The sequence below is a fragment of the Anarhichas minor genome, unplaced genomic scaffold (genome assembly GCF_050575085.1).
Source record: "Anarhichas minor isolate MPS153535 unplaced genomic scaffold, ASM5057508v1 ptg000027l, whole genome shotgun sequence".
NCBI classification, from domain to species: domain Eukaryota; kingdom Metazoa; phylum Chordata; class Actinopteri; order Perciformes; family Anarhichadidae; genus Anarhichas; species Anarhichas minor.
Window position 1 is genome coordinate 13,622,145 of NW_027466473.1, and position 27,661 is coordinate 13,649,805.

General features: G+C 43.0%; 1 protein-coding gene across 1 annotated transcript in view; it reads left to right on the forward strand.

The window, feature by feature from the left end:
- Positions 1-27,661, forward strand: part of tiam1a (TIAM Rac1 associated GEF 1a) — a 51,121-nt gene that overhangs the window by 15,727 nt on the left and 7,733 nt on the right. The window contains exons 3-18 of the mRNA XM_076102328.1: positions 604-1,265; positions 2,026-2,306; positions 3,364-3,636; positions 3,747-3,978; positions 4,596-4,768; positions 5,434-5,658; positions 7,172-7,357; positions 9,361-9,507; positions 9,811-9,885; positions 12,633-12,803; positions 13,819-13,923; positions 14,799-14,880; positions 15,158-15,244; positions 17,726-17,938; positions 19,117-19,250; positions 27,391-27,615. Coding sequence (XP_075958443.1) covers positions 611-1,265; positions 2,026-2,306; positions 3,364-3,636; positions 3,747-3,978; positions 4,596-4,768; positions 5,434-5,658; positions 7,172-7,357; positions 9,361-9,507; positions 9,811-9,885; positions 12,633-12,803; positions 13,819-13,923; positions 14,799-14,880; positions 15,158-15,244; positions 17,726-17,938; positions 19,117-19,250; positions 27,391-27,615 — 3,264 coding nt within the window. The 5' untranslated portion in view covers positions 604-610. The remainder of the gene's footprint in view (positions 1-603; positions 1,266-2,025; positions 2,307-3,363; positions 3,637-3,746; positions 3,979-4,595; positions 4,769-5,433; positions 5,659-7,171; positions 7,358-9,360; positions 9,508-9,810; positions 9,886-12,632; positions 12,804-13,818; positions 13,924-14,798; positions 14,881-15,157; positions 15,245-17,725; positions 17,939-19,116; positions 19,251-27,390; positions 27,616-27,661) is intronic.

Consider the following 27,661-nt stretch of genomic DNA (forward strand, 5'->3'; position numbering starts at 1 on the left):
GGCGATCCATCCTTGTATCAACCGAGCCATGCTGCTGCAGTGCACTGCAAAGTTTTGGCATTTCAAATGTTAGATGTCTTTGTAGTCACTGAAACAACTGAATGGGACAACAGCAGAAAACCCGCAGGAAGCCTCTGTGAAATGTTAGCTGTGCCTATGCTCTAAATCAATTTTTAATTAACTCTGTTGTCCCTGTGCGACCCCATCGGAGTGCGTCGTGTTGAGCAAATTACCAAATATTAAGGTCAGTTTACGTAGCCCAAAACTGGCAAGGGAACCTCCCCCTCAATTGTGGATGCCTTGATCTGCGTGACAGCTGAACTCAACAAGACATACAAAGAGATCCTCGATGCCTCTGACGTACCACCATTAGTTAGTGGGTCATCAAATGTTACTCACTCATCCAGCACAGAGCTTGACCTGCTTTTCTGCTGTAAATGTGAGAGAGTAAACGTGCCAATGCCATTAGAGGACAAAGCCTACAATTTGGTAATGATTTAAAAGCAGAGTACATATCTCTCAATGATTTCAAACAAATATCCACATATATATATATATATATATATACAAGCTTAAAGAATGTGTTTCATCCTTAATCTACAGTTGAATCATGGGAAATGTAGAAAGTCAAAATGGGGACAGTGGTTTCTACGGCGATGTGGCGGGACATCTCTCCCGAAAGCACACGTCCCGGTCACTCCGCATCTCCAGCAAGCAACCGGTCACCCGACGTTCCCGCCTCTCTTCTTCCGTGAAACAGGAACACAGAAACTCTGATGCCTCAACTCGCTCCTCTAGCACCCCGAGCATCCCACAGTCCTTGGCAGAGAACGGACTGGAACCGTTTAACGGCACAGACGCATTCGGAGAGTTTGGCATCAACCCTCACTGGACACAGCGCGTTGCTATGACAATGAGGCCGGAGTCCTATCAACAAGATGACGACCCGTTGGCCACACCGACTCCTGAAACCTCAGAGGCGGACACTGTTGCTCAAGCTGGGGGAGAGGACTCCATGGGGGAGGGGGACGAGGTGGGAGACGTTGTTGGCGAGGAGCGGTACCTCCAGCGAATGACTGAGGGTCCACGGGAGGGAGGGAGTTTTAAGAAGAAGAGGTCCAAGTCAGCGGACATGTGGAGAGAGGACAGCCTGGAGTTCTCTCTGTCGGACCTGAGCCAGGAGCATCTGACCAGCACTGAGGAGATGATAGATGGAGGAGAAGAGGAGGAGGAGGAGCAGTTCACATGCCCCAGAGGCAATGCAGGTGAGGATGGTAAACACCCACTCACATGAATGCAGTCTATTATCTTAGAGAATACATGTCCGGTGTTTTCATGGAGTCATTCGGAGGCATACCTTTCATAGGTACAAAGACTACCATCGTCATTGTCAATGCTAATAACATTTCTTGTCTTGAATGGATACAGTAGATATTGAAGTTTTTACTCAGAATATACTTTTCAAAAGAATGATTTCTGATGACTGAGAAAAAGGTCAATATATACGTTTATCTGTGCGTGTGTGCAGTGGTGTTAGCTTGATTTGATTCGTTGTACAGGTGATGAGGGGGAGGAAGGTGGGAAAAATTGCACCAAGAGACTCACTGAGTAGCGGAAAGTGATTTGAAAAAATCAACTGATTGAGGGGTAACTGCCCTCTATCAGTTGCAGTAGTTCAGTCGATCACAGGGTTGTTAGCTTGGCTGGTGCTGGGCAGAAGCTCATGGAGATCAGGGCTACATTACCCAGTAGCTGGTAACTTAACTACTGAAGGTCTAAGCGCTGAGAATAATGGATGGGCTTGCTGCACACGCACACTCACATGCTCGAGCTCACTCACAAAAATCATGCAGATTCACAGAAGGACACAGACACGAATGGAAAAGGTTAATTCATACATCAAATGTGGCAGAGTAATCTGAAAGTGACTGATAGTAATCAGAATACATTGACCTCACCTGGCTCTCACACACACACACACACACACACACACTGCCCTGCAATAACCACCTGTGTATATTCCAGGCTCAGCTGAAAGGGCATCGTCTCTGGACCATCTGTGCAGCCAGCAGAGTCCTGGCCTCAGGGGGCAGAGGAGCCGCTACGCTAAAAACCGGAGAGAAGCCCGATGCGATGGAGAAGGGGAGGAGGGGTTGATGTCTCCTGCCGAGGAGGATGGTGGCGGGTATGGAGCATTCACGCTCCCCTGCCGACGCTCCCACTGCCTGTCAGAGGGCTTGGCAGGGCTCGGAATCCCTGCTGCACCATGCCCTGCTTTCCAGGGACGCCGTGCACAAACTACTCAGGTTAGATTATATGTTATGAATATGTGAATACATATGCAAAGCAGGCAAAACATTAATCGGGTTAAGTCTTCTTTCTGTACTTTTCTGTGGTATCCTGTCTCTTCTTTCTCTCTTCTGAAATACAGACCCCTAAATGCAGAATGAGACGTTTCCTGTGTGTAGTCATGATGTGCAGTTGTGTGTGTGTGTGCATGGATATACATCCAAGTATACTGTGTATATTTGTGTAGCAGGGAAAGGGATTACAAGGAGTCAGATAGAAAGTTGCTGTGGGGCTACTTGTTCAACACTGGCCTGGTTTCCTGGTTTCCATTCCCCCTCCAGAAATTAAAGCATTAAAGCGTAATATCTGTCATGCCCCGTTCACTAACCACACACACTATCATAACACGTATAAATATGCACGCAAAGATATTTTGATCATCATTTAGAAGCTTTTATACGATGTTAAAAAAGCAGATTCACCCAGAGGATAAAAGAGGAAGCAAAGTCACTGTTATGCAGCAACAAGAAGCCAATTAATAAGAGATTCAGTGGACAAAACAAAACTGCATCTGTAGAGTACAGAATGTAATTTCCATGTGTCATTGATTTAAAAAAATTGCCAAATAAGAAGGATCACTACAATAGCGAACCAGGCTTTTCTTTCAACTCATTCCCAGAACCCCCAAGCACCCTTGGATAGCAGAGCACACTAAGTGCTTATTATAAATTCATCCAGCCAGGCTTAGGGGGTTGTTAGACCGGATATAAATAGACCGACAACACAGCAAAACAAAGAGAAAAACAGGGAGACTCAGTTTGGTGAAAGAAAAGTGTGAAAGCACAGAGAAACTCTTGCTCAAAGTGAAAGGCTTTCTTTGAGCAGAAATCCATAAATATAGTTTGTGCACAAACACATTCTGATTCAGGAAGGCACAAACACAAAGGCAAACCCAGAAACCTTGTGTAGCCTAAGCTGGTTTGTGTTTGTGAGTGTGTATTTTGGCTATGTAATGTATTAATAACTGTATAACATTCATTTAGTTTATGTAACATTAGTTTCTCTGTCTCATAGGATATCTCGGGTGTTTTGGGCGAGGGAAGTGAGTATGGCGATAGTGGCATCGATGGCGTCACCACAGAGATAGACATGGACGGAGAGCTGGTGTCACGGCGCTGTAAGGCCATGTCGGCCTCTTTCTCAGTTTACTCGGCTGCTGAGAGCAGCGTTTTCAACGGGAGCGACAGCGGGAGCAGCAGTGCCGGAGGAGGGGAAGGGCGAGCCGGCGAGGGAGGCAGGGGAGGAGTGTATGAGAATTTCCGGAAGGAGCTGGACAATCAAGCCTGGGTTGGTTACTTTTATATGTGTGTCTTGGTTCTTTTTTTAAATACAGGTATTGATAATGGATCCAACGTGTTCGTTATTATTTACATTTTCCCATCACTCTCTCTCGTCAGACGCATCAGGGTCGGGACTGCACGGAGGAGGCTGGCTCCGCCGTGAGTGACGAGCAGAGCAGCTCCACACTCAGTAGTGCGTATCCATCGGACACTCTGATTGGCTGTGCACAAGGCATAGTCAGGAAAGCAGGAGCTCTGGCTGTGAAGAACTTCTTGGTTCATAAGAAAAGCAAGAAGGTGGAACCTGCAACGAGGCGCAAGTGGAAACACTACTGGGTCTCTCTGAAAGGTGAGCATAGACCCTCCTACTTTTATGTCAAAAATTTCTTTGGATTTTTACCGGTGTTAGATTTTACACAAAGTCGTGCAGCCCTAATGTCCCATTCAGATAAACATCTTATCCTGAACCTGTTTAATCTCTCTCCCTCTTTCTCCTGTTAGACTGTAATCACATCAGTCTTTACACAGCCCATGCCCTTGGTTGTCACCTCCACTGTCCTCTCTCACTCTCTTCTGTGTGGCCTTACGTTTCCTCCCCTCGGCCTCATCGCAATTTAATTTTACGGCGGCATCCGTGTCGAATCCAATCTCGTCCTTTTGAAATTCACAAGATACAGCATCTGTAGCGGCATCTCTGCCTGCCTCCTGTCCTCATATCCACCCCACTAACAATAAATGAATCCGACTGTCTCATAGTATTCATCCTGACCTCATGTTGTACGAGCTCATGATCTTTATTATTAAAATAATTATTTTGCTTGAGGATCAAATACATTATTAGTATTAGTATTCTTTTTTAGTTTATGAGGTATTTTTCACACATTAGATCGTAAGAGAACATCAGTAAGAGCATTTTCTGACTTTCTTTTTTCTCTCCGGCTTTTTTTTTTTAATGTGTTCTTCCAGGCTGCACTCTTTTCCTGTACGAGTCAGATGGTCGTTCTGGGATCGACCATAACAGCGTTCCCAAACACGCATTGTGGGTGGAGAACAGCATTGTCCAGGCCGTCCCTGAACACCCCAAGAAAGACTTTGTCTTCTGCCTCAGCAACTCAGTGGGAGACGCTTTCCTGTTCCAGGTAACAGAGACACTGTTATTTAAATGATCCATTATCATGTTACAGTGCGTCTTCTTGGAAAAACAAAGGGAGAAGTAAAGTATTATACTCAAACATACAGTTCAGGCTGAAACAACAGCTGCATTGGGCCCACACTTTTTTCAGTTATTTCATTATTTTTTGGGACTACATGAAGTGACAGATCACCAAGAGAGACAGAGATTGATGGGAGTAAGAAGAGATCTAATTTCTCCTCGGGTGTGTTTGTGTGTGTGTGTGTGTGTGTGTGTGTGTGTGTGTGTTTGTGTGGCACACAAGTACATGACATTTAGCCATGTGTGGGAGATAAGCCAGTACAGTGTGCAGTGTCCATGTGTTTCTTTTATGTCTGACATGTTTAAAGGCCACACTGTCATACTGTGACAGTGATCCACCACAGTGACCATTGTGTAATATTAAAATGTGTCTATTTATATGCATGGCAGCTGTCCACAGTGACGTTCAATCAATGAATGGGAAGATAAGTAATACGATGATGATGAGATAATTGTGACCACCTTCTGCCAGAGGCTAATAATGGGACTCGTGCTCGTATTCTTTTAGCTGTCAACTTCTTGATTTTTAAAAAAAATTCTTCTTCTTCCGAGATGTCACCTGTAATTTGTCCCTTATTCCTCTCCTGTCAGACGTCAGGCCAGACAGAACTGGAGAACTGGATCACGGCGATCCACTCCGCGTGCGCCGCTTCTCTGGCTCGGCAGCACCACAGGGACGATACAGTGCGACTGCTGCGAACCGAGATCCGTAAACTGGAGCAGAAGATCGACATGGACGAAAAGATGAAGAAGATGGGAGACATGCAGCTGTCGACCGTCACTGACGCCAAGAAGAGGAAGACCATTCTTGAGCAGGTGTGGAGCAGGGACGGAAGGAGGCAAAGGGGAGTCAGGAACTCTGAAAGTACTCAAATAGATTAAAGCCCGTTTTCATACAGTAATAACAGGCATGGTCAAAAACAGAGGAATCATTATCAGTGTGAAATAGCCTTCACATATTTTCATACTTTATGTCCATGTGATGCTGATGTGAACCAGGTTTGCGATCTCATGTGTTGAGCACCCAACTGAATTCCTTTAACCTCCAGTTGAGTTGAGTGAAAACACCTACGGCGCTTCACAGATGCACATCTTTGTTCCTTCAAACTGCACTGATGCTCTCACACACGGACATCGCAGCACTAAATCACCTCTACTGCACGCCGCCATCCAGACAAAATGTTCTTAAGGAGTACTTGCAACGACAGATGTGTTATGACAAATGTTCCGACAAATATTCCGACAAATATTCCGACCGGTGTACATCAGAATGCAGAATATTCATAACACGTGTTGAAACACATGCAATGCATGCTATTAGTCCGCAGGTGAGCCTGCAGTCTCTTGCTAATACTTCCATATTTAACAGCTGTTTTGAAACGAGTCACAGCTGGAATTTCAAAGCTCTTTTAGGATCAGATTTTCTTTACTCTCAGTGGAACATCGCGTGTAGCTTTATTCGAACTCCATGCAAGTCTGGAGTTGCTGATGAATGTTAAAGCAGCATTGCATGTAAACATTGCAGGAGAGCTTAAGAATGTGCACTCAAACAATAGGGCTCCTTGTGCGAGCAAGCCTCTGTGTCTTTGTATGTGTGTGTGTGGCACATGGTTGATAGTCAATAAAAGAAAACAATATTACATAAAAAAAGCACCAGGAAGTAGTCAATCTCAACCATGCAGAACATGTCCCATTTCTGAGAACCCACTTGCACTTTGATTGCCTACTATAAAGGCACATTAACTAAATTGTGGGATCAAAGGACTGAAAAAGCCTTAACCCGAGTGGCTGATTCCATCATTGTCTGACTTCTTTCAAGATCATTATCTTGGAGCAACGTTAATCTACAAAATGAGTTTACATAAACACACAGGCCTGGGATCTGCGTTGAATTAAAGACTTAAAGAAAGAGCAGTTGTATTAAGTCCTGGAACTAATAGGTGAAGGTAGGAACCAGTGCAAATTAAGCCTAGATTGTGTTTCATTGCAAGTGTGTGTGTGTTCCTGTGTTCCACCTCCCACGGCCCACCCTGTGATACATTTCACATAGCACAGCAGGTCGGCGACTGGTGGGGGTTGTGTTGGTGAGTAATACCTCTCCACAGGGGCTTCAGCACTCCCACATCTCACTCCTCCTGCAATGACCAAATAACCATCTAACAAAGGGTGATATGTTATGCATATTCTATTATTATTATTAACAAATTCCATCCGTGGCCAAATCGGGAGCAACTCCAAGGATAAATCTGGATCCAATCAGCAAAGTCTGTTTATCTTGCATAATCACAAGCCGTCCCTTTCACTTTCAACTCCTCTTTCCCTCTGTCAGATCTTCTTGTGGGAGCAGAACTTGGAGCGGTTTCACATGGATCTGTTTCGCTGCCGGTGCTACCTGGCCAGTCTGCAGGGCGGAGAACCCCCCAACCCCAAACGCCTGCTGGGCTTTGCATCGCGTCCCACCAAGCTGGCCATGGGACGACTGGGCATCTTCTCTGTCTCTTCCTTCCATGCACTGGTATGAAAAATGTCCATGCACCCACTCACATTTATGAACACGTTTTTCTTTTAGTACTCATGTGTGACTATTCATTCTGTCTCCCTCACTTGTTGTAATTTGACTCTGAAACCTAATCAAAGCTCCTTAATCCAAAACTCAAATTCTGTCCCACATGTCTCTACGTGTTCCCAGTAAGCATTGCGTGAGAGGTTCATACCGCTGACCTTCAATATCAGCGCAGCTTGTAGAGTGGGTGTGTTTATGTGGCTCTTAGAGTGAGCATCTTGTCACATACGCCCACTGAAAGAATTTCTGCTTGCCTGACAAATCTGCAAACTAAAGACAGTACATGTACCCTGAGGTTAAAACACACTCAAACTTAACTATGGTTAATTAAGAGCAAGCAGAATGGAAAAGGCTAAATGGTGAACATCCCTATATTAGCTTTGCACAGTAGCAGCACAGTAGACTTGTTGGGAAAGTCTAACAATCTTGTGTAGCTGATTCTCACAATAAATTGACCAAAGTCCGTACCAAAATACTACCCGAATGTTGCAGCCCAAAATGGGCTAAAGTTATCTGTCATTGTTCTTTCCTGGATATTTTGCTTCCTGTCAGTATACAGGAAACTACTGTAGATGCACGCCTGCATTTATATATCTGCACACACTGTATTCACCTCACACATTCATTTGTCCAGAGCTATGAACCGTGCACAGGTTGTCACCTCGAGCGCTCAAAGAATGTGCGGGATAGAACTGCACAATAGATGGAATGATCTATAAGCTGTTGTGTGTTATGCTGCTGTGTGCTCTGCCAAATTATCATCCAGCAAACAAAGAGCAGAGTGGAGAGAAAGAGGTTCAAATTATATCTCTATAGGCCAGTTTCATACAAGCAGGCCATCGGATACACCAAACATACACACACACACACACATTTACCACATCTGAGGTTGATAGTGTTTTTTTGTGACTGGTGGATCAATACGAACTCTGTTAGTAAGCTGCCATCCCTGAGGCACTTTCCCACAAACAGGCTTAACGCTCTCTGCTCTGTTGACCCCCCCCCCCCTCCTTTTACTGCCTACTCCCTCACTTCTTTTGTCTCTGTCTCTATTTAGTCTCTCCTTCTTCATATCCGCCTTATTTTCTTCATCCTTTCCTCCTCTATGTCTCACACCGTCACTGTTTTTCTCCGTCTTCTTTCCCTCCAAGTTCATTATCGAATCCTTTTTTTCTCCCACATTTAAAATGTCATAATTGCATTAGTCAAATACTGCTATAAATGGGCACTATATACTTTGCTATGTTAATGAACTAAATGAAAATGAAATACATTAACAGAATAAAGACAGAACTTGGTAATTAAATAATGAAATACAAAAACATTAAAATGAATCAATTCATATTGCCTATAGCAAAAGATAGCTGTCCTCTCTCTCAACTCTTGAGTGTTTTTCCTCTTTCACAAAAGGAACATCTCTAATGTTTTTGTTACTTTCTTCAGTAATTCTTTTTACTCATCGGGGTTTGTTATTATCCGTCGCCAACAGGGACATTGTAATAAAATAGGCAGTAAAAAGGCCTCTTGCTTATATAAGAAGAGTCTTCAAGACAGTTTGACCTATTGCGTTTGAAGTGTGTGTGTCTCATGAGCAGTGACTGGTGAGAAGACCAATAAGCACACGTCCACACAAGTACAGTGCATAAATGACATACATGTGCGTCAAAGTATGCACTCGTGTACCACATAGTCAGTCAGACTCATAGCCCAGCAGTTCATGTGTGAATTAACCCAGAAATGCCAAGAGCGGTTTCTCTTTGAATGAGTAGTGGGTCACTGAGATATGAGTGGTTGAGTGTGTTTAGTATGGGCCATTTTATATATCAAGTCAATGGATTGAATTAAAATAACAATGTTAAAATAACAATTTGGATAGACTCTCATACAACTCTTTAATTCATGTTTATATACCCTTTGCATTGGATTCATGTTTTCTATAATAATCACTGTCACAGGTGTCAGCCCGCACGGAAAGCAGCATCAGGAGGCGGAACCAGGCAATGCCTCGAACCTTCAGTAAACGTCGTAGCCGGTTCTCATCCCTCTGGGGACTGGACACCACCTCAAAGAGGAAGACCAAGGGACATCCTTCAATCAACCAGGTTACCATACATCCATACTATAAGCTTGTGACTGACTTTAGTTTTTAGCATTTGAAGTGGTAAAACTATATGATGGTAATAGTTTGGATGGTAATAGTTTGGATGCTCCATGTCAAGTCAAAAACATTGTATGTACCTGTTGGTTTTAATATGCAATACAAATGCTCAACAAACAAAAACATAGTGCAGGTTTGCAGGATGGATAAAAGTTTCTGAAGAGTGTATTTTAGTAGATGTATTAACTGCAATGTTTGTGACATATTTAGGTGCAGTTGCAATGTCCTGTTCTCTGTATGGTTGCAGGTCTTCGTTGATGGGATGGAGCCAGTGAAAAAGCCATTGGAGCGCATGTTTGAAGACTCTGCCAGTGAGAAATCTGTAAGAGCTCAGCCGTCTTTACAAAAGCTCCAACATGACTCAAATGTAACTTCATATGAAGGACCAGAACAGAATTGCGTCCTGTTTGACATTTTAAATGTGTGCTGTTTTATATCTGCCCTATTTATGAATGTTGGCCCAACTTGTCACCATTTCCATTTTGGTGACTGTTTCTGTCCATACAGTAATAATCTTCCTCAGGCTAAACACTAAGTTCCTCCTTCCGTTTGGCATTCACTACAGAGAACCAGATCAAATGTAGCTGTTTGCCTCTCGCATAAGCCAACATAAAAATCACTAGGGCATCTGATGAATCTTTGTACTTGTTTAATGGATAACTGGCTTCTTTAAGACCCTGAGGCTAGCAACATCGCTGGATTTTCCACCTCCGTTCACTTAACTGAGATCCTTTTGGTGCTCTTGCTCTTCATTTGTAGACTATCTGGGGGAGGCACAAAATCCCTGCATCCTTCTGCACCAATGAGCATTTCTTTGAGGTCATTTTCATGCTCCTGCTTTAATGTTTTCAGACATCCACTTCTCTCCTAGCTGGAGAGTGAAAGGAGAAATTTGCAGACTATAAAACTTTAAAAGCTGCAGCATTTCATCATTTCTCAATGTTATCAGATGATTCTTGAGTTTATTTGTGGTGGATAAACAACCCTTTTCACCTTCTACAGCTCTTTCTCCTCCTGCACCACTCATCAAATGATTTGCTCCACCAGACTTTGCAGGACTAACTTTAGTTTACTGCTTTCTCCTTTTTCTTGCCACTAACCACTCTGCGTCATAGCCAGAAATTATGCCATTCTTCTTCTTCTCTACCATCTTTTTGCATGTTAAACACCATTTATAGGTCCGTGTTGACAGATTTCCGTTTTCTTCTTGTCATTTGCTCCGGGCAATTCCAACTCTATCAGCATCATTGGCTTCGACTGGGGGGATATTTCTGTCTGCTAATCCCTCTGAGACAAATTTGATCCGATATGTTCTGATGATTAGCTTTCTGATGTTTCAACTAATTATGCAGACATTTGCTACCAAAGGACCCGGCAGCTTCACACCATCTGTGCTTTTGTATGTCTGTCATATTGACCACAATTTACAGACAGTTGCAAATAATCAATAATATCTTCAGAGAGAAAAATAGATTATCCAAGGCTACCATAGGAATGTAGGTTTCCGGGAGGACCTTATCACAGGGGTGAGGGATGATATATTTAGATGAACTGTGAAGGAAAAATGTCCAATTACCCATGGGTTGTGCAAGGACAAGCATTCCAACTCCATATTTTATGAGAACTGGTAGAAGGCAGCAGAGATGGGGAGGGGGGTGGGACTCTGTGTGAACTCAGGAGATGGAAGAAAACTCTCTAACACTCACCCACTCTGATTGTGGAGGCCCCCAGTGGCTCCATGTGAGATTGATTTCCTTCCACCCACTCCCAGCTTCAGCTGGCAGGGTATGGGATGACAGTGAAGAAATGCATAGGAAGTAACATGCTTCAGTTGGTTCTAAGATAGTGCTGGAAATGCTGCATCAGTAGAAATGAGAATCTCTAGTAAGATTACTGTAATTACAAATGTTCACATCTGATCTGTTTATTCTAGAGAATCCCACTGATGGCAGAAAAAGGGAGTGAGAGAGAAAGATAGTTTAGTGTGCCGCCTAGGACCCCCGCCCTCCAGCAGTGGCATCCTACATGGGCCAGGAGGGGAGCCAGATGGTGTCGAGCAGGGCTGGGGAGATCAGGGAGTTGGGGGGAGGTACTTGTTTGGGCCCCCGGTCTGTTGTCTGTCTGAGAAAATGTGTGTGTTTTTCTTTATAACTGTGTGTGTGTGTCTGTATTTTGTTTGTGCGTATGAAGATGAGCGTGTGTGTTGTTGCATACAAAAATGTGCTTTTGCATCGAGCATGCTCCCTCTGTTTCTTTCTCTGTCTCACTTTCACTCTGGCCAACACATAGATTCACCCACACACACACACGCAGAATGTTCATTTAAACAGGGACCACCGGCCCGTGTTGTTAACAGTCAGCAGATTGTATGGCGTGAGTGAAAGATGGGGAGGAGGGAGATGATGGAGCGATGTGCAGATAGAGGGGAAGGGGCACCAGAAGGAGAGGCAATGATTAGTGTGAGGGGGGTTGCAATAGAGGAATGAAAGAATAAACGAGTTTGTGGAATCTGTTACTTGATAGGAGGAGATAAGGTATCAGTGACAGACAGTGTGAGGTCGAATAGATGAGACAAACAGAGGAGAGAGGCTGCCAGATTGTCAGAGGTCAGACTGATGGGCTTAAAGGTTACAGACTCTGCTTAGAACAGAATGCGCACACATATGTAACACATACCCACGCAGTGAGACAATTCTATCAGGAGGCTCTCATCAACACAAATGAATCAGATTCTGTTATCAGATCTCCTGCTGCTTTCAGGCCACCGCCAGTGTCCATCGTATCACTCAAATCAATCTAAGCAAATCTGTGTTTGTTATGTGAAGAGCGGGAATAATGATGAATTAGGAGGATTACTACACGGTTTTAGCAATTTCTAATTGTGGATAATAAAATATGTTTTTTTCTCATTCTTCACTCAGCAGAATTTCAATTAGAACTAAAAGGTTTTCATGATAACATTGAATTTATTATGGGGTGCCTTCTGTTTCCACTGAGCACAAAGGCTACTCAAAGACGCATAAACTGTGTGTGTGTGTGTGTGTGTGTGTGTATGTGTTGCATTTTCAGAAGGAGAGAGAGGGCTCTGTGAAAACACTTCCTCAGCAAAACGTAGACAGCGACATTTGGGTTCCTGATTACCTGACTCCCTCCTGGGTGTGTCTGCCGAACAATCAGCCTGTCTTGGCCATCATACAGCCCGGTGAGACGGCGCTGGAAGTCCTGAGCACCGTCTGCAAGGTGGGTCATTGCTGATAGCGGTGCAAAAAGCAGTGCAAAAAGTGCACGCTCTTCAATTAATGGCATTTAAGAGTGATAATTACACATTGCACTTTGCTTTGTTGCACGTCAGCCTGCACACACACACATAAAGACACACATAAATGCTGTAGCAAAACTGGTAACAGTCAACAGCTGTTAGGCATGCAAATAATTCATTTCAACAGGTTTGTCAAACACGTGCAATCTTGAGGAAGGAGTCTCATAAAATTGCACACAGCTCTGTTGACGGTTTAGAAAACATAATGTTACAAAAGTTGTGATTGCGTAATCACATTTTACATTTTCAGCTGTTGACAGCTGACATGTGAAAGTAAACTTAAAAAAAAAAAATCTTGTCTTCTTGAATTAAATTCTGAAAACGAATCTGAGAATAGCTGAGATGTGAGACTGTCTCTGGTGTTTCTAGGAAGGCAGAAAAGTGAACACTTTATATGTCACCCGTGTACTTCCACTGACAGTTTCACAGATCTTTTCTTCAATTTTCCTTGTTCTCCATCTCCTCTTCTGCCTAATTGGTCTCAGCCAGAGACACACTGGAATAATGATGCCTAATGATACTTATACGTTCCACTTACGGGTCTGTTGAAACACATGGGTAAAGCTGATTGACATGTGTGTGTGTGTGGGCGTTTGTGTGCATGCATGCTATAAACATGCCACAAGGAACTGGAGCATCTAATTCATGGCCCCTGTGTGTTCCATGCAGGCAGATATATGTGGATGATATACATGATTGGATAGATGCATGCCCGTGTCCTTTTGTCAGGGGATGTCATGAGCTATTTAGTGTGGTAATGGTAAAGGCAATGGTGTTTTGATAGGTGAGTTTAAAGTATTATCCATGTGTTACATGTGAAGACAGGCTTGGTTTCAAATCGCAGGGAGAAAAAACCCCGCAAATAATTAGAGAAATTATGTCTCTGAATACATTGGTTTAATTTTCTTCATTGCCCTCCTGTCTTGTTGCCTCCAGACCCATAAACTAGACCCCTCCGGCCACTACCTGCGTTTGAAGATGTTGATCGACAACCAAATGCTCGTTTATGTTCCCGAACTTGAAGACGATATCTCTGATCTGGTGAGGAAACACACACTGAAGCACTGTGATAATACCTTGTGATGTAATGGAGGGAATAATCCTGTTATTTCACTGTACGTGATATTAAAGTTTGTTTTTTGTATTACGGTCTCAGCTGAGACACAATGTCCTATTTGGATTTTGGGTTTTTCACCTTATTACTAATTCATTTTTGTTTCATTCCGGGCAGATCTGGGTGCAAGCTTGTGCATGTTTTATGACTTGGTTGACAGATTTGATTTACAATGCATACAAAATTCCCAGGATGCAAAAGTAGCACCATCACATACTCTATAAATTATGCAAAATAGTATTCAGAGTGTATTATGTGCACCATTATTCATATAAACAATCACTCTCATTGAAAGAGACCTCACCTCTATTATTCAGCCGCTGTAAACCCCGAAAAGGAATTCTCTTTGCGACAGTGCTTTGTAGGTGATACACTGAGCTCTGTCTCAAAGTAAAGTCATTGTATAACTCGCTCTTTTATCTCCCTGCTTTGATCAGTGACTCATTTCACCCTCTTTCATCCTGAGTCTATAATATTACATTATTATTTCTCCACAGTGAGGCGAATCACACACGGCAGACTTCTGTCCCTGTCTGTTGCTTCATACACACAGCTGTGTCGATGCTCTCGCCCCGCTGTGAGGTCAAGCCCTTGTCTGAGCACCAACTCACTTCTCAGACTTGACTTGAATTTTGACCCCACAACCTTCACTTGAGATTGCTCTGTTAAGGAGCCTGAATAATACATGAATCTACCCATGCTTTATTAAGAGCGATAACATGACCTTGACCTTCTCCATCCAACAACACTGCTATCCATCAATTTTTTTTGCCAATTAAATATAATTTCCTTGTGTTTGCAGCTCTACAAAGAGATTGAGGTTTGCCCCAAAGCTACCAAGGTGATCCGGTTTGACAAAGCAGAGTCCTGCACCATCGGATATGGTATGCTTGTCTCTGACAATACCCCTTTTTGAACCCTTTTCTGTCACACTGTCGAATTCAGTATCAAATTGATTTCTTAATACACTTCTTTGAGTCATGCTCTGTTAGTGACTAAAGGGGGGTGACCCAGTATGAGTGTGTTTTGTCTTAAGTGGAGCTAATCACTTGGTAGTTATGAGTCAGCAGTGCACACTGTCAAACTGAGATTTCTTCAAAGAGGACTAAAAGAATGAATGGCCGAATCTCTCTCTCTCTGTCTTACTATCTTTGTCTACAGGTTTTTCTGTGGCAGTTATCGATGAGGAGGGGACGCAGCAGCTCCATATTACTGAAGTGAAAGCAGAGGGCCTGGCCTCGGCTAAAGGTACGTATTCCTTTTCAATTAATAAACAAACGAAGTTTGTATTGTATGGTATGTTTAGTGTCCTGAGAGTTTATATCGAGGCAAAGAAGACAAAACAAACAACACAAAAAAAAAAACTGTTACTGTTACCATAGTTGGATCGGAGTGCAGTAACAACAGGGATTAAGTAAAGGGTTTGTGAAAGCTGGGTACGTATTTCTCTCTTGAATTGTCATTGCACACTCAACACCCAAACACCTGACCTGAGAAACACCTGATCCCACATGACAGCTTATCAGTGCAGCTTTGTGTGAATGCATCGCGTCAGCTACTGAGCTAGCATAGCTAAATCTAAGACGCCTGGTGGTTTTGGACAGAGTAGAGAAGAGGTAAAGAAAAAGAACACCTTGTCTAGAAAGGTGTTGGCTCGCCGGTTAAAGGAAAGAGGGGAAAGCTGCAGACGCATTACTCTAATGCAGTCTTTTTATTTTATATTATATGGATCAAAATTTTGGCACGTCTTGCCCTTTTCAGGATTGACAAGGCAATCAACATCAACTTAGAAATGTCCAAAGCGAGTTCATTCACAGCCAAGAAAGGCCTCCAACGTCAGTATGGCTGCATGATATGAACCAGCAACCAAAAAGTAGAAAAACATCTGTATACTTGCATCAATAAGTCGAAAAAAGAGTTGAATCACCTGTCCTATACTCCATATATGTCAGTCTGACGATTACTGGCTTTCATCCTGAAAAAGGCAAAATCTTGATCGATGAAATAAAAAATAAAAAAGATTGCATAGGAGCTATGCATCTGTGGCTTTCTTCTCCTTCCTGAGAGCAAAGAAGAAAATCAGCATTCCTTTGTCTGCTGTTTGAACAGCCGGGTCTCGAGATCAACCCCCATTCGTTAGTCCTCATTTTTGAACTGAGCCAGAGAGACCTAATGGGTTTGAGAAACACACGGCCGCTCTGTAGATACAGCACTAATGTATAGAAAATAACATGCCCCACTATTGGGCCCCAGGGTGAGACCAAGGTTACTCAAGTGTGAGATTGTGTCCTCCGGTGTATTACCAATCTAGAAAGCTGCTAGTTTGGCAGCGCTGCCAGCAGCCGGAGGATACAGCTGTACTGACTCTCCACCTCTAAAGGCGAGTAGAGCTAGAGAAAGCTTGTGGCATCCAGACAACACAATGCATCTTTTTTGTAAGATTACACCATATTTTGCTGAATCACAGAATAAAGTATGTCAGGCACAACATTAGTAGGTCCATGTGTACGCTGGGATTAGCCTGTGTGTGTGCGTGCGTGCATTTTATGAGGAGTGAGGAGAATGAATGGAGAGTGAACGAAATCCCGCTTCAATTTCTGCAGGGTATACGCAGAAACCAGGCCATCTCCGGACAAGGAGCCCCAAAGGGTCTTTTCTCTCTCTCTCTCTCTCTCTCTCTCTCTCACTATAATTTCTGCTCCCCCTCCCCCTACAGAGGCACACAGAGACACATCCATGCAACACACACAGCCAAGTACACATACACTCAGCAGTATATGGCCAGAGGGGTTATCTCTCTGTCCAATAAAGACTCTGCTACAGCTGACATTTCACATCCCAGACAACTAGGTCATATCTCAGGGCTAAATGTGTGCTTTGTGTGTCTATATATGTAACTGTGTGTGTGTGCCTGCATGTGTCTGTAGCATTCAGTGCGTTACGAAAGCCATAGCACCAATGCCTGCTGTTTCTATAACAGTAGACGATACAAAATGAGACTTAAGAAAAGATAGCAAGCAACCATGTGCTGAAGTGTGACTGTGTCAACAGGAGGAAAACCCTTTGTCTTCCTTAATTCTGCAGTGAGGGCAGGGGAGACTGCTGTCAGATCTACTAAACAGCTGTCACAACCAATCAGGTTTATTGGGGGAGGTTGTCTGCTAATTGGTCGGCTGATTGAGTGCTAATTCTCAATTAGCCGAGCCGGGCACAGGTGGTTGAGGGGAGGGGCAAGAGAGAAAGCCTCAAACTGAGGCTGTGATGCAGTGAAGTCCGTGGAATCTGTTTTTGTATATAGTACCACACAGATGATGTACATGATGACAAGACAGATATAGACAGGCATTGCATCATCCTTAAAGCCATCCAGTCTTGTTAGATCAGCATTTGCGAATATGCATAGAGGGATGCATTCTTTATGTATTGGAAGACATTAGAGTCCCAACATGTCTGGTGAGCCCCAGAGCTGCCGTTGAGAAGTATGGCACCAAAGTTTTGCTTGTGTAGATCATTTGTTCGCATTAGCACTCTGGGATTGATGGCCCACAGGAAAGCTGCTGTGTTTGTTTTCACTCACTGTGTGTCGCTTTTATCACTGTCAGCCTTTTATGTTGCAATGTATTTCTCTACTTTAAAGGATGCAATTACTGTTGCTGTTTTTTTTTTTTTACATTAAAGCCTGTTTAACTTGATTTTCTCACTTAATTGTGTCCTTTCATTCTCCACCAGGTTTGAAAGCAGGCGATGAGATTCTGCTGCTGAATGGTAAACCTGCATCTGCCCTCCAAATGGATGATATGAGGGCTGCGTTTATAAACCAAACGCTGACCTTGAGCGTCAGCACCCTGCCCCAGCTGGACCCTCGCGTGCTGTGCTCCCTTCCACCGCGGCGCTCCGATGGGGAGCAGGACCCAGCCACAGACATCTTCTCCCAGAGCCAAGGTAAGATTCCTGTTCCACATACGGTGTGGAGGCATGGGTTAAGTTGTTTTCCTTATTTGGGTTTTGAACAAAGGCAGTTTTCATTAGATGATGTATAAATCATCAACAGTGTCCTCTAGTGACAAATATGGGGGCTTCTTTTTCATTTTCAAATAATAACTTAAGTTTGTTGAGGGCCGTCAGGCATCAGTGTTATCAAACTCTTCATGTTGTTATATAACAGCTGTTTCTGTTGTTAAAATCAGATCAGGGTGATCAAACTAATGCCTATTATATCTGTAGCTTGACAGCATGTTAGAAAGAAACAAAATAAAACTACCCTTTTAGGTTTTGGAATTTAAAATTGAATTTCCTTTTTAAGTTTATATTCTTATCTCTTGCCTTATACCATTGTAAATCCTCTAAGCCCACAACTTTGTGTAGTGCAAAAGGGAGTATGCAGATGGTGATTTTTTTTTTTTTTCTTTAAAGCAGAGGGTGAATAGGGCGATCTGCTAATTATGCTGTCTGATAACCAACCTGCAGGCAGCTGCCAGCTTTCCTCTGCCCTGCTCTTTTCATCCGTGCAAGGGCACCATTTGTATTCCTTTTATAAATTGGGGCTCACAGCGCACGGGCTGACAAACTGGCATTGTTTATACAGGGACTCGGAGCACTATGAATATTAATATGAATCCGTCAGCAGCGCAGAGCTGTCATTGGGTAGGATATGCCATACGCAAAGGGTCGGACAGAGAATAAAAACACTTCAGCAGCCAGATGGAGGTTATCGATGATCTCATGCTTAAGAGGTGTGTGCACAAGAGGCCTTCAACTCAAAGGAAATACATTTAAATTTCTCACGGATGTGGATAGAATAATAGACGACACGGTCGTATCATAACAAGAAACAATAAGGGTTATAGGGATGTTTGTACTGCCGTCATTATCTTTGCAGCTTAGGGATGCCGACTTACAGGGTAGTTTTTCATAACAAAAGTGTATTGTGCATATATCCAGAAGGATACACGAACACTCAGATTTCTCTTTAACACTATTAAAGGAAGTGTAGAAAATGAAATGCATTAGAACAGGTTAATTGTACAAAAGGGTCTGTAACTGAGCATTAGGGAGAAGGTCCTGTTATTTGGATACACGCAGCGTATTATGTACAATTTGCCCTTTGTCTCTGTCTGTAGAGGACATCCTGGATGAGGTGTCGGGGTTGACGGTGGAGAGCCCAGATCAGAGCTTAGTGGAAGGATCTCGGCGGACCCTGCAGAGTCCTGGAGATCATCAGGAAGACAAAACGTGCATGGGGACTGGACAAAAGGTAGAATATGGCGTGCAAAGACACAACTTTGATATGCATACACACTACGACAAACGTGCACATACATGCAACAGAGCAGGGGATTAATAGTAGTTTTACACAGTTTTACACACAACGTGTGTGTGCGCGTGTGTGTGTGTGTGCGTGCGTGTGTGTGTGTGTGTGTGTGTGCGAAGTGGCTGATTAGCTGCATTATTGTGTTGCCATCCTTCAGCTTGCTGACTACAGCAGCAGTGTGGTTAATTCCTCCCTGTTTCTTGTCTCAGATCTGTCGTACAGAAAAATGAAAACACTGATGTCACTGACCAACTATTCAACACATTCTGGATGTATGTTTGAACAAATACTGAGAGTCCATGTGTTTATGATCATATGAAAACCCTTTGGCAGGTCTTATCCTAAATATTTCTTCATTCGTGTCAGATTTTTGTGTGTGTATGTAACGAGAAAGCTGGAAGATGTTCACAGGCTTTTTCTTATGTGATACTTGTGACCTTTTACACAAAGACTGAAAGATGGAACTGAAAGATCTGACACAAGCGTGTAAGTGGTCTGACGCGCACACAGCCATAGTTCACACACTCATAACTGCCTTGAAGTTGCTTTGTAGTAAACTTAACTTGATAATTAAGTCATGCAGTTCATTTTTTATTTCTGTTGACACCTACAACATACTGTAACCATTATCTTATTCTTACATAAATAACAGATTTGTTTTCATACAGTGCTGACAACATATTGCAGGACTACTTTGTGGTGTGCTGAATAGCTCGTGTGTCAGTCCTAGCACATGTGTGTGTGTGTGTGTGTGTGTGTGTGTGTGTGTGTGTGTGTGTGTGTGTGTGTGTGTGTGTGTGTGTGTGTGTGTGTGTGTGTGTGTGTGTGTGTGTGTGTGTGTGTGTGTGTGTGTGTGTGTGTGTGTGTGTGTGTGTGTGTGTGTGTGTGTGGGGTCTGGAGCACAGCGATGAGGACAGACAGGTGAGCGAAAGAGTGAGTGAACGGCATCACTGTCTAATTAAGATTATGTCGGGTCTGATCAGGGTCGGCGCGGTGATTGCTGGGACGCGCCGTAGTGCCAGCCGGTCTCCCTTGGATACGGTTGTCACTTCCATTACCATGGCAATGTCTGATAACCAGTAACCACCGGAAACAATTTTCTTCTTTTTTTTTTTTTCCGTACCTCTCTGTCGATATCCCAGACATGGACAAAAGAGGAGAGGGAAGGGACAGCGCTGTGTTCTGTCTCGGATATGTGTCAGTGAGCTTCAGTCTCGAGGGCGAACTAATGGGGGAGGTCAGAGCCGGCTCCAGTCCGGTTGGACAGTGGTGGTTCTGTGACTCCAATGTGCCATTATTCGTTTGAAGCAAAGTATGCGAAGATGAGAGAAATACCGACAGATAGGGTTGCCAGGATGGGCTGAATAAGGACGGGAGGCTTTTAAGTCTCATTTGGTGCACTTAATGTGGGGAAAACATCCAGCAGTTCTAAACTTGTTAAACTTTACAACAGTTTGAACCTCCGCACAGCTTCTAATTAACATTTAAAGGGATTTTGCTATTCCAAGCTCATAGTGTTTCTACATGCAAGAAGAAATCAATTCAAATCTATTCTAACAAGTTGAAACACTTGGAAACACAAAATGCAGCATGTCATCTTTATATAAAACCTTTTTGGAAAGTGTGCAGTTTAATCATTTTAATGTGTTAAAGAATATGCAATGTCACTGGTGTCAGACTAGCTGTATGTTGTTTTCTATAGTGAAAGAAACTCTTTGTAGCATCTTATTACCATTAAACGAGCGCAACATTTGTATATGCAAATTCAGTAAAAACGGTCAAGTCATCAGTCAGCACAAAATGAGTACAATTGTCTTTGTTCATCAACCAATAGGTTTGTTCATGATGATACGTGTGAAATAATTTAGTCTCTTTTGGACACACAGTAAGGCTTGAGACTCGGACATTGCTTACCCATGTCTGTAATATGTTGTCCCTTGGTTTTTAATGCTTTGTCATGGGCTTCTTGGTTTATCATCCGATGCTATTACACATACAAATAGAAGAAAAAATAAAAATAAAAGCCCTGCAAGGCAGTACAGGGCACAACGGTACATCAGAGTAGTGCAATTTTATTAACAAAGCTCTGGAAAGCGATGATCTTCACCTTTCAGTGTCTCACCTCCTGCTCCAGTCTTAACGTGTGCTGTCTTGTATCTCTCCTAATGTCTTGTATCTCTCCTAATTTCCACCTGCTGTCTGTTTTGGCCTCATTTTTTCATCCTCCTTTCTCTCTACCCTTCATTTTACTTGGCTACTTGATCTATTGTCATATATTTTGTCCCTATAATTGAGTACAACAATGTGACCATGTCCTTTTGTCAGATGTGACAGCTCAGTGTTTTTTGTCCTTTCTGATAATCCTGTCTCATTATCTTTGGTTTGAACGCTCTTTCTCTTCTCCTGTCCTCCTAGTTTCCTTGTGACTTCCTCTCCTTGTTTACCCTCCTCCTCCTCACGAACACCCTGCTGCTCCTTAACATAAACAGTAGGAGGCTGCCGTTGGCTCTCAAACTGCTCCGCTCCCTATAGCTTTCCAGTCGACTGTGGGCCCTGACCTGGAGCACTTGGATGCTAACTCTTGTTAAAATAAATGAGAGAAACTTGCCACAGACTCCCTGGGAACTTTAAAAAAAAACATGTTATTTATCCTTTTAAATTTGGGTTGCCCTTTTTTGCCATGGTTTTGTTTCCCCCACTCTGCTCTTTGGAAAGCCTCCAAAGTGCCGAAGATTGCGTCTTACCTCATTTCACCCACCGCCTGCAGTCACACGGTGGCAAGATTGAGGAATAGGAGGCAAAATGGGACGGTTTTAATTATCCCCACACTCTAATTACTTCATTCTCCACAGTGTTTCACATCATTTAGTGGAGATAAATGAGTGTCTGGCTAGCCGGAGGAAACGGGGAGGTTCATTATTTTAGACAAAGCACAGAGCCACCTCCTCGATATGAAAAACCAAACTGGAGAATAAGACGGTGATTGCCTCCGATAACGGCGATAATGGAGATGACTGTGATTATAGTGTTCTCCAAGGTGTAGTCATCGTCACTGACGAGTGCTGGTTATAATTTACAAACCTCTATCAGTTTGGCTTTGGGGTATTTGAAATAGGAAATGCATTATTCATTGTGTGAAGGGTGGAGGGGACCGTTTCCATCAAGATTTGTTTTGATTAACTCCTGATGGTATAATTCAGGTTAATTAGCTCCTTGCAGGCAGTTCATTTGTTTAATGTAGTTACTGGCTGCTAAGAATACATACATTTTGTGTATCTTTAGCCTTAAAATCTTTTATTCTTTCTTTCTTTTTTTATAAATCGTCCCTCAACCTGCTTCTTCTTACTGCCCTCTCGTAGGGCCTTCCAGCTTTGTCCCAGTTGTTATTGTCTTCTCAAAGTCTTCCACTAGAGGGAGCACTGTGCCGACTCATGAAGACTGCAAGACAACAATTATGTTTAAGCATGCAACCAACAACGGATCTGGTTCAAAATGAATCAAGTATGATTAACAATATTGGTTGGAATATTTCAGTATTCTGTGTGTGTGTGTGTGATATATGATAATGTGATCTCCAATTTAGGTTAATTTAAATGTGCAAAACTGCATTTTCTTATGTTCTGTTATTAATGCCCGATGGTGACTACTGTTTTAAGGAAAGAAAGAAAATGCCTCGCACTTGACACTTTCCTCTCCCTTATAACTTCCCAGAGTTGTATAGCAGGAAGCTTGCAGTCTGCAAATGAATGTATGTTCATGCATACTGTAGATTGGTGAAGACTCGTGTGTCGTAACATCCTTTAGCTTCAGATTAAATGATTAAAGTCCCCCTCTCTCTGTGTCATGGCGTATATCCCATCATTCCTCGTAGGGATTTATGGATTTGCACGTTTCCCTGATTTCAAATGAGACTGAACTTCAAGACTCTCCTCCCTCCCCCCCCCTATTTCTGTGTTCACTGATATTCACAAGTACATGCCATCCAAATGTGTGTATATATATATATATATATATATATACGTATACATGTGTATAATACATGTCAAGATTTAATACACCAAGTGTATGTACGTGTGCGTCATGTGTTTCTGTCCGGCAGGTTATGTGGATATGGGTAATCTGTTTATCCTGGCTCTCACTGTGCGTGGTTTCAGCTGACGGCTGTGAGAGCAGGTTTGTGCTCGCCTCCACGCTCCTCCCTCATGCTGTACTCCTGTCTCAATCTGATCGAGGGCGAGTCTGGGATGTAGTACATTTTGTGAAAGGGTAAAAATTCCTCTCTGTTGGAAATGATTAGGAAATGCATGTGTTGGACTGACGATGGAAAAGGTATTGCTGCCGGGGTTTTTACTTCTCTACTTGTTGCTGCCTCTAATTGTTTTGTTCATATGTTCTCTGCTAAGCTGTTGTCTTTTCCACATGTCTGAGGTCAAAGTTTTGTGCATTGCGTGTGTGTAGAACTGCGTGAGCACACATGCTCATTTGCTGGATTGATTGTCCTTTTTAACCGACTTGATAAACATAAAAAAAAACACACTTGCATCGGTCAAAAGGTCTCGTAACTTAAGTGAAGATCTATTTCAACTAACAACTGTGTAACAAACAGTTTTATTCCTCCATGTATTAAGCAACTCTTGCTTCTCAGAAAAGACGAGTGAGCAGCAGGTGTGGTGTGGTTAGCCATAACTTGATCGACAAGTGAATTTCAGGTTTTAGATCGAAGCATTTACGGCACGAGAACTTGAAGTTCCAGTCAGATCTGGAACAAATATCATTTGTGGAATATACTTCAAGCTGCTTTGACTACCAGGAAGAGATGTTTAGTGCATCAGGGCATTTCTTATTTTGCTGGGTATGTTTTCATGTAATTTTTAAACGGGAGATGAAGCTAATGCATACCATTTGCGTTATTCATTTAATACGGCTGCTGTCGTTTCTCATGGGTGGTGATATAAGTCTCTGTGTTGTGATGAGAGAGAGAGAGAGAGAGAGAGAGAGAGAGAGAGATGCCTGTTGTCTTTTCGTGCGCTTCCTGTGTTTGGCTCTCACCACCCACCGCTTCCCCCCCCCCCCCCCCCCCACCCCTTCTCTTCTCCTCTCTCCTTTCTCCTCCCCTCTTTGCTTCCATGTCTCGTGGGGATGTGATGTTTGATCTTGTTATTTAATGTTGTATTCTCCGTTGAAGCTGCTCTTGAACACCTGGACAGACGTGACATAGCAACAAGGACAGGACAAGGACATGCAGAGGCAGTAGGGCGATTGAGACAGAGAGACTGATAGGATAGACTCTTTAGGATAAAGTGACATGAGCGTGCTGTTTTTTTACTGCAATCTGTTCTATTCAATAAGTGTTTTGACCTATTTGTTCAGCTGCAATGGTAATCATTTTACCAGCAATAGTGTTTTGCAGAGCGGTGTGAGAGCTGCATATCAGGTATTGTTTATTTTACACTTTTTTTTATCAGTTTGGCTGGACGTGTTCAACATCCTGCACAGTGTATTAGTTGTACATTTTGGCAGAAGATACTGTAAAAACGATTCCTCCTGGCTCTGAGAGGCATTGAAGGAGGAATGGAAGCTACCTGGACAGGAAAAGCAGGACAGAAAACGGACACCTGACTTCTCCTTGACCTTTTTGTTTGACCTGCCAGCATGTCAGCCTTTAGGAGGAGCGGGAACTCCAGACGCTCGACCGAATCCATCTATGATATGTTACAGCTGGTGAGCCGTGCAGTCTGATGAGTGTGTGTGTGTCTGTGATCCCTTGTGTTGTGGATATGATCCTGCAGAGCTCAGGGATTTTGTGATGGTACCAACAGTGCCGAGGTTAGAGGTTCAATTCCCATCAGAGCAACCCATTCTAACAACTAATGGAATATTTTTGACTCATCACACACTGTGATAACATGAACTTCAGGGTTCAGACCTTATATCCCCCTGTTTATATTTCAATGGAACGAGTAAAGCATTGTTCATTGTGTCATTAAAAAAGCATCACTGTGCTGCAAATCTAACAATCGGGATGTATTATCACTTGTGCTCAGTTGTTTATCTTAAATTGTATCCGTTTAAATCGGTCTAATTACTGACGTGTGTCAACATTTATGCTACCCAGGTCGCAGATTAGAAAGTTGTGTGTGTGATCAGTGTTTCTTGCACATTGATCCATGCATCAATTTCTTTTCTGCAATATATATTTTTAACAGGAATTACATATTTAAATGTTAACCTCAACTTAAATAATACATTGTGTGTCTGTCTGTTTTAAGGAGGAGTTTTAAATTGTCGTCAATGTTCTTGCATGACTCACCTTCTGGGAGGGATGCTCACAATGCTGCGTGAATGACTTGGACAGGCCTTATGATAAGCAGGCTAATTTTAATTGACTTGTCTTACATACTTTTGGTTGCTTGTGTGATTGTTGTTAGTATCGTTTTAGTGACGTAAGGAGCTCATCTTGACTCGATGAGGAATTTCCGTACCAGCAAATCGTGTGTACGTGCGTGCGTGCGTGTGTACCCAGCAGTGTTGCAAAACTGGTTTGAATACCACAATGGAAAAATTGTGTTTGTCATCGCTGCAGCTTAACAGGCGACCAGCCATGAAATCAGCAAAGACAAGCCATGTTGTTCAGCTGACCAGCTGTCTGCAAATCGGTCAGTAGAAACACACCAGCAGGCTCTGTGTGTTTCTTCACGGATTACAATTAATAAACACCTTCACTGACTCCACACAGATGTGGGATGTTTGAGTAGCATACATTTGCAACAGTGCTTTTATTAATAAGACTGATGACTGCCGCTGTGAATTGGAAACGTACATTTTATCAAACAAAACAATGGCTGAAAATCAGATCCTTGCGTTGTGTTTTCTGCAGATACAGATCACCCGATGAACTGCAATGGCTCATTGTGTCTCACTGAGTCTTAAATATCTCACAAGACAGGGGATTCTTAGTAATTGTCCTGCCTAACCAATTTCTTTAAAGGTTTAGTAAAGGCAAGAATTGGGCGTGTATTGGAGGTTTTAGATAGGAGTCATATTAAATGAGACATGGAACACGAATCTTTCGCAATTAGTGTTCCGTGTGTGGGCTGAGTCATTCAGTCGTCCACATTTCAAGGAGATTATTTTTTCTAATTGTCATTTTAATGTACTAGTCCTGGCTGAGTGGAGGCAGTGAAAAGATGACTCTTAACAGACCTGCCTGGACTTGGCCCGCAAACAATCCCATGAAACCACAGATTCACCGAGGTTTCATATAAATCCACTGAGAGAATGGAATATGAGATCTTAAGAAGTAGATTATTAGGTTGCATTTACAGACATTGGAAAGATTTGTAATAGTTTTTGGTGTTTTAGGAATTATTGCTGTATTACTCGCAGTGCATTTCAGATTTGCACATCCAGCCTCACTTTAGATGACGCTCCTATGTCACTTCCTTCGCCTACGCACTGTTGCATCACCTTCGCAGCCTTGGAACTATGAAAGAAACCGTCAAATGTGGACAGAGCCTCTTGATCCCAATTATTTATGTTCTTGCGTGGGTTCCAGTTTGTCATTCTCAAACTGCTGCTGCACCTCCAGTATGGAAGAAAATTCATCCAAGCTTTTTCCAGAAGTTGTTGACCCTCGCTTTGCAAAGCATGGTACTGAATAACGAATGTAGGAGTCTTTAGTTTTTAAGAGTAGCAGCAAATCTTAACTGCTATTGGTGTAAAGCCAGAGAGAGGCAGAGGGGAAGAGCCCTCTACTTTTTTCTTTTAAACATTAGGCCCACTACGGTACCAGTTTGGCCTGGCGGGTCTGCACATGCTTGGCATTTATACCTGGGGTGGTGTTATGGGAGGTTTTGCAAGCCTGTACACTATATGTTTTGTGGTGGTGGTGGTGCGTATTTTCAAGTTTGGCTGCACCCATTACATGATGACTTATGTTTTTGCTTCTGTTGTGATTCTCTGTCCGCTTAGCTCTACTTTGTATCATGTCAAAAATGCACAAATGAAAGTCTTCTCTGATATAAAATCCCCCTTATAGAAATCCTACTGATGAGTGACATGTTCTTTGTCTCTTTCTGTACAGAGCACAGAGCAGGTCACGGCTTTCTGCCGCAGTCTCCATGACATGAATCCCCTGGAGTGCCCTATGTCGTCCTCCTCGTCGTCGTCCTCCTCATCCCTCTCCCCGAGCCCTGTGTCAGCTCTACCGCCCACAGCAGGCATTGCCACCCAGAGACAGCTCTCCCACGCAGACAAACTCCGCAAGGTCATCAATGAACTTGTGCAGACGGAGAGGACTTACGTCAAAGTCAGTATAAGCTCTCCTGGAGCGTTAAGACAATCTTTACCAAATC